At 39.8% G+C, this 12,270-nt stretch overlaps 1 protein-coding gene across 1 annotated transcript; it reads right to left on the reverse strand.

The window, feature by feature from the left end:
- Window positions 1–7,146: 7,146 nt before the first annotated feature.
- Window positions 7,147–8,336, reverse strand: LOC112321181 (malignant T-cell-amplified sequence 1). The gene is made up of 2 exons (XM_024578648.3): window positions 8,207–8,336; window positions 7,147–8,070 (listed from the first exon to the last, which is right to left on the reverse strand). Exon 2 carries the CDS (start codon window positions 7,816–7,818, stop codon window positions 7,273–7,275), a length of 546 nt encoding a protein of 181 aa, XP_024434416.1. The 5' UTR covers window positions 7,819–8,070; window positions 8,207–8,336; the 3' UTR covers window positions 7,147–7,272.
- Window positions 8,337–12,270: the final 3,934 nt, after the last annotated feature.

Here is a 12,270-nt window from a genome sequence, read left to right on the forward strand (position 1 = left end):
CTAGTGTGCAAGCAAAGTTTATTAGTGCTAAGTTCTAATGGCAAAGAAAAAGCAAGGGTGGCTAGAGCCCAGGTGGCCAGAGGCTGGTGACCAGAAAGGGCCAAGATACCAGAAGAAAGAGTCCTTTGTTCTGAGGACTTATGTAGTTGGCGGTGTGGGGAATGCAGAAGTTACATATTGATTGATGGGTAAAGGTGGTGCCAGCTTTTCCCAGGGAGCTGTGAATACCAAATGTAGGTATGGGGGTCGGCTAGCCTGAATCCTTATCTTGCTCCAGACTCTGGTCATCTGTTTTGCATATGCGACAGGAGCAGGCAGTTAACCAAAGATGTTTTATGGGGGTTTTATTCCTTTGAGCACTGTAGTCCCCCTCCCCTCCTCCCTTCCAGGCCTTGGGTTGAATACACAGTCTCACATTTTCCTTTTCCCAGCTAGTGGAGATGATGCACAGACCTTCAAGGACTGCCCCCTGCACTGTCATGGTTTTGCTTATGTTGTTCGGAACGCCTGGCAGCCTTATTAGACCAGGCTCAGGATTACTGGGTCGACAGGTGAGCCTTTGCTTTTAGCCTCCAGTATTAAGCTCTTTGTTCGATTGCAATGGTGAGGGCCCTGCCTTTGTTTCCTCTCTGGCTGCTCATTCTATCCTAACAGTATCATCTTATCTTATTATTCATAGTTTTGGTTTTATTTTAAAAATTTGTATTTCAATCTTAACTTTATATGTGTGCGTGTGTGTGTACATATAATTCACTGGGTGCAAAGACCCTGCGTCACACTGCTTTGCTGTCCCGAAGTACCCAGTATTGTGTTTTGGAACCTACGTGACAATCGATGCAGCTTTTATTTGATTCCTTGAGGCTAGTGTGATAAAATGGCAAAATGAGATACACAGACATTAAGTTCTGCTAAGGTTACAGAACATTTGATTTTTGGTTAATGGCATAACAAAGGAGAATCTAATAGAGGAAATGTAAAACTCTCATCAGTCCTGAAGAAAAGTAATAACATAATTAGGCCAAGAAGGAATGGCAAATTTAAGATAAAAGAACAGTTTGAAGCAAAGCTAGACACCAAAATGTCCACAAAAACCCTGTGAGAGACTTAATAAACCAGGTTGGCTGGATTCGAGTGGGGTGGTTAGGTTTTGGAGATGATCATACCGAAAGGCGCTCTAACTTGTTTTTTTCATTAATAGGAAACTAACAGAAGTTGTTGCACGTCTCTGGGGCGAGTTAACAAGTGAAACAACACGTGGAATCAGTAGGTGAAATATTGTGGTGTCTTCTACAGACTAGCTCACAGATTCTGGAGTCAGACTCTGAGGTCCAATCCTAGATCCACCATCCATAGGTCCTGTGACCTTGGGTAATAAGCCTAGCCTCTCTGTGCCTTACATTTGTGAGCTCCAAAAGGGTTATAATGCTATCACAGAGGGTTGTTCTCATAAATTATGGCTACTTGAAGGGTATATATACAGAGGGGAGGCTGTGGAGGGAGAACTGGATAGGTGGGGAGGAGGGCCACCAAGAAGGAAAAAGGAAGTAATGGTGCTAGCAGCTGTGAGAGTTAATCACCACCTAATGCTATGGGGAAGTACTCATAGCTCAGGCAATTTCTCCTGCGTCCATCTACACATAGGTAGTGCAAAATAGCATCTTTTAATTACAGAGTGATTGCATATTGCTTTGTTAAGGGTTGACTTTTAATTCATATTCCCTGAAACAGTGCTTTACCTGTAATTAAAAGAATGAAATTGAAAGCTTTAGTGCCACTTCTCTAATGTCATCTAGTACAATCTCAAAGGTAATTAAGAAACAAACAAAAAAAACCCCCAGCATTACCAGTAAACACAACAACAAACAAATCACAGCTCTCTTTGGCTTGAGAATTTGCCGTGGCTTTAAGAATGCCTTCACTTAGCATAACACTGTCCAGGCTCACCCATGTTCTCACCAATGCCAGGATTTCCAACTAACAATTTTTTAATTCTTTGTTTTTACATCATTGCCATTTTAATGAGATATAGAGAACAATACAAACATAAGAGAAGAGAATCAATTGACATTTGATTTTAAAAGGATGTAGACGTAATTACCAACATCAGTTTGTGTATAAGGAGCCATGGGAGGTGCTACTCCTTCCGTTCTTTGGAAAGGTGAGGTCATCTTCAGGTTGAATCTTCACTTGGGAAAGGCAGAGCTTTACTTTAAAAAGAACGGTTGTTTAGCTAAGCTTCTGACATGACCATGATTTGCCTGCCCACATTTCTGAATCATTCTGTCTGAAGAACATGTGATTAAAAATTTGATATTTTGCATAGTCAGAAAGGCTTGTTCTGCTTACAAAGTGTTTTCTCTGTGACACAGATGTGCTTTTCAAAGCCTTGGAATTTCCTCTTTTGAAAATATGTTGAGCCGACTGAATTTTTAAAGGAAATAATTTATATCCTGAATTTAGCTCTGCTGAAAAACATGCAAGAATTGCAACCATGCTTTTTGTAAATGTTTTGAAGTTTTCCTGGAGTTTATCATGTGAGGATGAACTGAAGAGACTGTAGTCCTAGGAGTAATGGAGACTTTGATTTGCAAAAGACTGAGAAAGTGCATCAAGGTAAAAAAAAAATAGTACCAACTTGTACATTATCATCAATCCCCAGAATTTGAAAAGCTCAATTCCTAATATTTAAAATCCTTATCAATCATTATCTGCAACACTTTATGTGGCCAGTCCTTTCTGTTGTTGTCCATTCTAACAGATATATAAGGGGCATCTCAGTGCGGTTTAATTTGAATTTCTCTAATGATTAAAGTTGTTGAGCATCTTTTCATGTGCTTATTTGCTATTTATACATCCTATTTGGTGAAGTGTGTGTTCAAATGTTTTGGCCAGTTTTTTTATTGCTTCTGTTTTTCGCCATTAAATTTTGAGTTTGTTACATATTCGGAATGCTAATTATTTATTCAACATGTGTTTTGCTGATATTTTCTTTTCATTTATGTCTTGTCTTTTCATTTTAACAGTGTCTTTCAAAATGCAGAAGTTCTTAACTTTAATTATATTTTTAAGTTTAAGAGTAGTGCTTTTGGTGTTATGCCTAAGAAATCTTTGCTGAACTCAGAATCACAAAGTTTTTCTCCTCTGTTTACTTCTAGATATTTGGTGCATTTTAATGTTTAGGGCAATAATCCATTTTGAGTTAACTTTTGTCTCCATTGCAAGGTATGGACCAAAGTTCCATATTTCTACATATGGATGTCCCATGCACCATTTGTTGAAAAGACTGATTTTCCTCAATTGAATTACCTTTGCAACGTTATAGAAAATCAATCAACAATATTTAGTGGGTCTATCTCTGGACTGTTCTTGGCTTCCTTGATTCATGTGTCTATCCTTTGCTATTAGCCACACTGACGTGCCTACCTCAGATTTATAATAAGCCTTGGAGGCAGCGAGTGGGAGCCCACCACTTTGGTTCTCCATTTTTCAAAATGGCTTGGGCTATTCTGTTCCTTTGAGTTGTCATTAAAATTTCAGAAATAGTTTGTCAGTTCACATTTAAAAATCCAGTGTGATTTTGACTCAAATTATACTTAAAAATCTGTACATAAATTTTGGAAGAATTGACAGTATCACCTTACAGAGCCTTCCAGTTCATGAACACACTACTATGTTTATTAATGTCTCCTTTAATCAGTACTTCTGTCAGAAGTGTTTGTGGTTTCAGCATAGAGCTCATGCACACACCCTGTTAGATGGATACATAATCCTTTTACGGGTTTTGGTGCTGCTGAAAATGGTCTATTTTAAAGTTTCAATTTCCAGTTGTTCATTGTGAGCATACAGACATGCACTTGATCTTAAAACATTGATTTGTAAATCTCACTTATCTATTTTAGTAGCTTTTTTGTAGATTCCTTTGAATTTTTCTTAGACAATTAAGCTATGAATAGAAGTAGTTTTATTTTTTTGTTTTCAATTTTGTTTGTATGCCTTTTTTTCTTTTTTTCTTCCATTGTTGCACTACCTAGAATGACCAATAGAAGTAGTTATAGAGGCATTTCTATCTTGGTCCCGATTTTAGGAAGAAAGCATTTGGTCTTTCACCTTTTAGCTGTAGGTTGTAGATCTGCTTTACCAGGTTGAGGAAGACTTGCATGAATTAATATTGAATGGTGTTAAATATTTGTTTTCTGTATCTAATGAAATGATCACATGATTTCCCTGCATATAGTTTATTATACTGACTGATTTCTGACTATTGAACCAGCCTTCCATTTCCAGAATAAATGCCACATTTTGCCATTTTAACATATTGCTGAACTCACTTTGTGCATTTTTTAGGATACTTGTGTTTATATTCAGGAAGGATATTGGCCTGTTGTTTTATTTTTTAATGATGTCTTTGACTGGTATTTGGGGGGTAATGCTGGCCTCATAAAATGAGCTAGGAAGTGTCCCCAAAACTTAATTGTAGAAGAAATTCTGAAAATATTTCTTCCTTAACTATTTGATAGAATTCACCAGTGAAATTTTCTAGGTCTGGAGTTTTCTTTGTTTAAAGAATTTAACTACAAATTTAATTGTTTTATGTATTTCTTCCTAAATGAGCTGGCAGTTTCCCTTTTTTTTTTTTTTTTTCCTTTCTCTGTGAGTTTTCTCAAACCCTATCAGTTGAATTCAGCTGTCTCTCCCTTTCATGGTAACACAGAGCAAGAATTTAACACCTGTGCATTAGGGGCTGTAACAGCCACAGGAGATGTGATGTCCCCCTGGCTACCCAAAGGTGGCAGAGGCTAGCCTGTGAATGGCTTGAGCAGCCAGTTGCCGTTTTTTCTCCTTCGGCCCCAGGCTAGTGGCATCCCCTCCCACGTGTTTGGTCTCAGGGATTTTGCTTTTGACTTCAGCACCTTTGGCCACCCCTACACCCAGCACTGCTCTCCCCACAGGACAAAGCAGGATAGTGATTTGGGCATCTGGACCCAAAGAACAATAAAGTTTGAGCTCCTCCTACAGTGTGCTCCTCATACCTGTATGCTCGGACTTTCCTGATTTTGTACTGGAAGTTCAGGATCTCAGAAACCACCTCAATCCCAGCAAATTGTAGATAGTCACGTTCATTGCTATCCCACTAGATTGGCCCAGTTCACCGAGCTTTGTTCTAAAGCAGCTGAGGCAGGAGTTGGAGAGGCCCCAGGCAGGAGGCCTGCAATGAACAGTGAGGCTTCTTAACAGGAAGCAAGCCTGCCTGTTCCTCTCAATAAACACTCTTTCTCCAAAGCTCTCCATCCCCTTATTAATAGCACTGCATTCAGCATTGGAGATCCTGTAGCTCAGCTGTTACAGCTGTATCACCTGTCAGCTAGGGGCCAGGTGAATCAGGATAGAACAGAAGGTAGGGTTGTGTGTATAGGTGAAGAGACCTGAAAGAAGGCTTAGAATAGATCCAGAGGGTTCCTATTTCAGCTTTTGGTGGAGATAGTTGGTTAGGATACAGTAAAAAAACTGCAGGGTTGCTTACCTTGACTGTCTGCCTCTGTGTTCATCAGTTGTTGGTGCCCCAGGAAGTTTAGATCCTCCGCAGATATACACCAATGTTATGGTAAAAAGTGTGTAAGAGTTGTTACATGACTACGCTATGAAAATGGAGATAATCCAAATACATATTCATGATGATAGAAGGCCATCCTTCCACATCTCCTCTTGGAGCCATTCCTTCCTACTTCCCTATCCCACTGATCACATCCTTGTCAGGTATCCCTCTGTTAGTGAATCTTTCCCCTCAGCATACAAACATATTCAGAAATGTCATTAACAAACACACAAGAAAAAAACAGTAAAAATAACAGCAAAATAATCTAAACTCCGAAACAAAGTATCTTGATTATATTTTTCCTCTAGCTTTCACCTATTATCTTTTAATACACAACCAAAATTCTGTAAGGAATAACATGAAGTCTAAACCTTCACATTCTGGCTTCTCATTTTCCATTCACCTGTAAATCTGCTGCAATTGATCTTGCACTAATAGAACTACACATTTGGAAATGGCTCATGCAAAACTCACTGATGAACTTTCACCTGACCTATTTTATCCTCAAGTAACTTTTCAGTTGGGTGTCCATGCCATTCTCTAAACATTGGGTTATCTTTGGCTTTCAGCTTCAGAAACATCAAGGAAAAATGGAGTAATCTATAATGGAATTTTATTATCTCACATAACTTAGCTACAGCCCTTAATGTGTCCCAACATATAGTGTCTCCATGGCTGTTAATTACTAGTTCATAAGTCAAAGGCCCTGTTGCTTTTCATTTTCAATTTTACCATGGTCAGACTTGTTGCGTATCAAGATTGTGCGTGTTTGTGTGTGTGTGTGTGTTGGCAAGAGCAAAATCGCACATACCAACATCCATTTAGTGTAGGGAGGCTGTTTCTCCCTTTGCATCTTTCTTCAAGAGCCTGAAAACTTTTTCCAGGAAGCTTTTATTGGCACCCAGTAACACAGGTCACATACTCACCTGTAACTGACTCAAAACCAAGGGAGAAAAGCATTCATTTTCTTCTACATAGAGAAAGTCCTACTTGGCCTTCAGCCCCATACCTACCTACGAATGTATCAATCTCAGCAAGAAATAAACCACCATGTGAGCCCATACTAATCAGCATTTACTTGGTTGGTGTAGTAAAGGAATGGACACAGGCTTCTGCCAGCGAGGAGGAAAGGGGCAATATTTGTTGGGTGGACAACCAGTAATTCCATCTGTATACTTTTTACTGGATTTTCTGCTTCTAGTAAAATTGTTTAAGCTTCCCAGCTTATGCTCATCCCTTAAATATTCATACTAATAGAGTTGTTCAGGGTCCCTCTCCAGTCATTTTCCTCCTGCCAGTTTTTCACTCCCATCTTTGGTTGTGTTTACAAACCATAAGCTCTTGACATGGAAACCTATTTTGCTTCAAGAGACAATTTACCTGTGTTTGAACTGATACCTGCTTGAACAGACAAGGGCAAATCTAAACTAATTACCCCTCTGCAAAGATGCATACACACTCTCACACATGCACACACAGGCATACACACTCACACAATCATGCACACAATGACACAGATACACGGACATATGGACTCATTCCAATCTTTTTTTTTTGTAGCATCTATTGAATTTATTCAGCATAACCACAGAAGTATTGTCTTCATGCTGTCACACACAGACACAAACACAGACACAGTACAATGTCCATATTTAGCCCCAGCGTTCTCCTTCTGAGACTCATTTATACGTCTTCATATGCCACAGCCCATCATTTAAATAATGAATATTTTCAATGCCAATCCCTTTGTTGACTTTCTCAATATCTTCTGCAGACATCTTCATAACTCCAACACACAGGGCATGCTGTTTTCCTTCTGCCATGATTGCAACAACCGTATCCACTGCCGCAGGGTAAAGCTTGGCTCCGGGGGAGGTTAAGCCGGGACACATGATATTTGCTCCACTGAGTACAAATTTGATGGCTCCTTTATCAACTTGCTGACGTGGCAGGATAAAAGGGTATTTGTGTAGTAGCCTTAAAGTTGGGTAAAAAGGCCCTTCTCTTTGTCTAAAAAATAGCAACTCTCCGTTTACTGTAAGGATTTCTATATGTTCGTGGCATCGCACTATTTTGACCGGATCTTTCTTAGGCATGATTTGATTAAGCCATGGTTCAATGCCTGGAAACTGCTCTATCAACTGGTTCTTAATACCCTTAATAACTGACGTTTTCAACTGGATGCAGTTGGACACATTTTCTTTTTCATCAAATTTCTTGAACATGATCCAACGTTACGGGGGCGACAGTAGGAAAGATCCCGGAATGAGGAGAGAAGTGAATTCGCGAGGGTCGGCAAAGCCGCTTACCCGAGGAAGGCCGGCAGAGACGGTCGCAGCTGCTGTCGTTAACCGGAAAGGAACGTGCTTTACGGCTCCTCGTAAAATCTTCTTCCGGTCTTCGGAACTCCGCGGCGCTTGGTCTCGCGGTTTTTGACTATGGATTCCTCTCCACGGCGGATACGTAAGAGGACGGGGCTTGAAAAAGAAGAGTTACAGCAATTCTTTTAGTTGCAGGAAAATAAAAGTGGAGGGAACCTGTAGTTTATTTTAATTTGGGGGAAGCCGAATCAACGCCCAGTGACCCACGCCAGAACCGGGGGGCGACTCCTACCTGATGGGCCTCTTCTACATACGTCACTACAAGGGGTCGAGCCCTGTTCATTGGTCCTCTCGAGAATCTCTCACAATCTTCCGCTGCGCTCACGCTGTCTGACGTTGCTGCGCTCATTCTGTCTGACGTTGCTGCGCTCACGCTGTCTGACGTTGCTGCGCTCACGCTGTCTGACGTTGCTGCGCTCAAGTCCGAATAATCGGAAGCAGTTGCCACCTATCACCGCTGAATGCAACCTTGTCCCTTCCGAGCTCTCACCGCCTGCACCCAAAGAGGGGAGGGTTTGCAGGCAGAAGGGATGCAGATGTTGGATTTCAATCGTTTTAAACATAACGAAACTCATTTTACAGCGCAGAATACGGTGTCCCGGGTCCTCCTGAAAAGAATGCGCATTCCGCTTTGTTTGGGTTTAGTGCTCTGTACATGCCAGTGATGCCCCGTTGGTGGATAAAGTTGTTAAGGTATTCTCTCTCTCTCGTTACTGATTTTCTGTCTACTTGTTAATATCAATTACTGATAAGTATATTGAAACTACGATTGCGGATCTGTTTCTGTTTTCAGTTCTATCCGTTTTGGATTCATGTATTTAGAAGCTCCATTTATTAGGTCCATACCTATGTAAGATTAATATGGAAGTCACCCTGTTAATTACGATTTTATCCATATAGATTTTAGTTATCCTAATAAGTGTGAGGTCCACGAGGGCAGGAATTATGTATTTTATCTCTGTTCTTTCACCAAGCACAAGGTCTGTTTCGTACTACATACTGCATTCTACATACACACTAAGTGCCTGAGAATCGAATAAAAGAATGCTTCCTCTGAAGATCTGACCCCTTTCTTTCCCTGCCAGTGCTATGAAAAAAAGAATGAGGGTAAATCCTTGCTATCTGGACACTTCTCCTCTTTCCCCAGTAAACACATGCTTAGTTTGGGACGTATACACTGTGGCTGGAATTAGAACAGGTACTGGATATACAGTGGAAAGATAACATACATTCCCGCATTCTTGAGGGCTTACAGCGCATGAAGGTGGCGTGTGTAATTTCCCCATCCTCTATAAAAATCTGTGTTAGTCTGGGAGAACCTAGACTATCTACTTGTATGTAACTCTGCGTGTGTGTGTGTGACTTCTAAGACATTGGCTCACACGATTATGGAGGCTGAGAAGTCCCAACATCAGCAGTTAAGCTGGAGACTCAGGAGAACCAATGGCGTCATTCATTCTCAGTCCAAAGGCCTGAGACACAGGAGAGCTAATGGTTTAAATTCTAGTCTGAGTCCAAGTCAGAAGACCAATGTCCCACCCCAAAAGCTGTCAGGCAGAAAGAATTCCTTCATATTCAGGGGACAGTCAGCTTTTTTATTCTATTCAGGCCTTCAGCTGTTTGGAGATCTGTCCGCGTTAGAAAGGGCAATCTGCTTTGCTAATTGATATGTTAATCTCATCCAGAAACACCAAGAAAAAATGTTCGACCCACTATATGGGCACCCCAAGGACTGGTCAAGTTGACACATAAAGATAACCCTCACCATCTTAAACGAGGCAGTATAGAGTGGCGGTGTTTATGTGTGGTGACTCTAGAACCCACGGAAGATTCCTGCTCCATCACTTAATAGTTCGAAATCCTGGAAGTTACTGAATGTGTCTGCGTTTCAGTATGTGTGTGGTTAACAGGAATGCCTGTTTCCTGGGGGTGGAGGTGAGAATTGCTTGAATTAATATTTAGAACAATAGGATTTTATGTGTTTCACATAACTATTATTAAATTAACATGAACACAGATCCATGAATATTTTAATACTGTCTTCATACAGGAGATAGTTCAACTGGCCCCATATTTGAGCTTTTCTATTTCTGGCTGGGTTTCTGATCTGCCTCCCTGAGACGTCAGTCAGTTTCAGCCTGTGAAGAGTCACACATTTCTAGATACATCTCTGGTTATTTTACAAGCAACTAACTTTGCCCATTATGTATGGGATTTATGTGCTAAACTCTTACAGGATGATTCTTTTTCTTTCATTCTCGGAGTTGTCCCATTCTTATGTATGAAGCTAGTACTGTGTATGCAGCATAAACAGGATGTCATAGAAATTCAAGGCAGGAAAAGTCATTACTGGCTAGAATTAACCAGGGTAACCTGTCTATAGATGACTAATAGTTTCATCAGAAATGATCTCATTTGGAACTGGCTATTGGAGAAATGCTTAAGGGATTTTTTTAATGAAGCAATTTTGGACAAAGGACTCTAAAAGTGTAGTTATTGAAAAATCTGTTTGAAGTCAGTAATCATTTTTATCTGAAATCATACTCAATTCTGTACAATGTAACTTTTCCAAGGTTAAATTTCTCTGGGCCCACAAGCATCTATTTTCTGTCTACCATGACAGGGCATGAAACTGCAGTTTCTGCATCAAAGTTCTTCAATTAAAAATTAAAAACACCTTTTTTTTTAGTTTTTCTAAAAACCCACCTTCTCTAAAATGGGGCCTGGTTCTTGATCTTTATAGAAGAACCTAGGTCTTTGAGGCTGTCATATATTAACATATGAAGAAATATGATACATAAATGTTGCTTAAATTAAAATATTAAAATACACCACCAAATTATTCTGGTTAAATAACTTAAAATCAATTCAAACAATCAACTCTATAGATTTTTTAAAGAAGAAGAAAAGTGAAGGCACCAAACTCAGTGTTTTAGGCCTGGGGTGTCCTAAGTTTTATTAACATCCCTTAATATTACTTTATTCTCTCATGATGTCAATAATATTGTACATACTTCTCACTGTGTACATGAGAAATTTAAATATATAGTATATAAAGGAGTTAGTAGTAGGAAATGGTATATTTTAAAGTGTTTATTTATTTGCAAAACACCCTTTGTGTAGTTATAAGGACTAAGATTATACTATGTAAAAATTTTATGAAAATTACTGTAACTTTGTGTAATTTACTAAGTCAAACAGTCAGGAGAGGCCAGAATTCAATTTTGTCTGTAATCGCAAGACAGTATGTAGTTGAGATATAGTGGTTATACTGCAAAGTTAAAATAAAGAAACTGAGTGAGAAAATTCCTGAGGTTCTTCAAATCTCCAAAATTTGAGGCATGATTCACACACCTGAGTTATATTTTAATAGTTAACAAATGTTTCACCTTAATATGGCTTTGTCTGCAGTTTGAGAAATGACCATTAGAGGGCAGGAGAACCAAATTGAAGTCTACAATTATTAGGTAACTTCTTATACAATTATTTTTCCTCATTTGCATTTCCTAAATAAATAAACTCATCTCTACAGAGTCACAAAATATTTCCCAGGCTTAGGTGAAGCACATTCTAAATCAGTATTAATTTACAATTTGTCAGTTTTTTCTATCTATAAATAATCAACAATAAAACAATTATTTTTAAAAAGATGTCTATAAAAACACATTAGCCCTACATTTTAGGCCTGCTCAAAGAAATGTAAAAATATTTTTCTCACATTGCTGCAATTTATGAGCTATTTTTGGAAATTAAAATTATTTGTGTATTATAAAAATCACAACATCCAAAATGTTTTTATACCTAATATCTTATTGCTCCATTCCACAGGTTACACTGCTAAGTTTCTCATCTACTTCAAAAATGTTCTCTGCATACGAAGCATATAGATGTGCAGTTAGAAGGGGGTGGTGTGTTTGTGTGCACATGGACAAGCCTAGAAGAAACGGCCCCACATGGGAAGAGTGGGCAGGGGTCCCCAGGATCTTAGGGGCTGTCATTCCCAAAGCAGCCCCACTGGATGGTTGAGCCCTGGACTAGGAGGCTGGAGCCCTCCCTTCCCATCTGCACAGCCACCTCACAGCCTGGGCCAGCCCCTACCTCTCCTGGCCTCAATTTTGTGACTGTAGCATGAGGATTGGAGATGGAACCTTGTGAGCCGAGCTCACCCGTGGACCTGGCCCCTGGGTGGGGGTTGGGGGCACATGTCCTCCCTCCACACGTGGACTCTGAGTAGAGCAGCCATCCTCATATTCATGGGGGGGGGGCACGTGGGGCTGTGGACTGTGCATGACATGC

Source organism: Desmodus rotundus, chromosome 4, assembly GCF_022682495.2.
Source record: "Desmodus rotundus isolate HL8 chromosome 4, HLdesRot8A.1, whole genome shotgun sequence".
Classification (NCBI taxonomy): domain Eukaryota; kingdom Metazoa; phylum Chordata; class Mammalia; order Chiroptera; family Phyllostomidae; genus Desmodus; species Desmodus rotundus.

Bases quoted from the DNA above. Each gene is read 5' to 3' on its own strand.
- LOC112321181 (XM_024578648.3), bottom strand. From the start codon at position 7,818: ATGTTCAAGAAATTTGATGAAAAAGAAAATGTGTCCAACTGCATCCAG.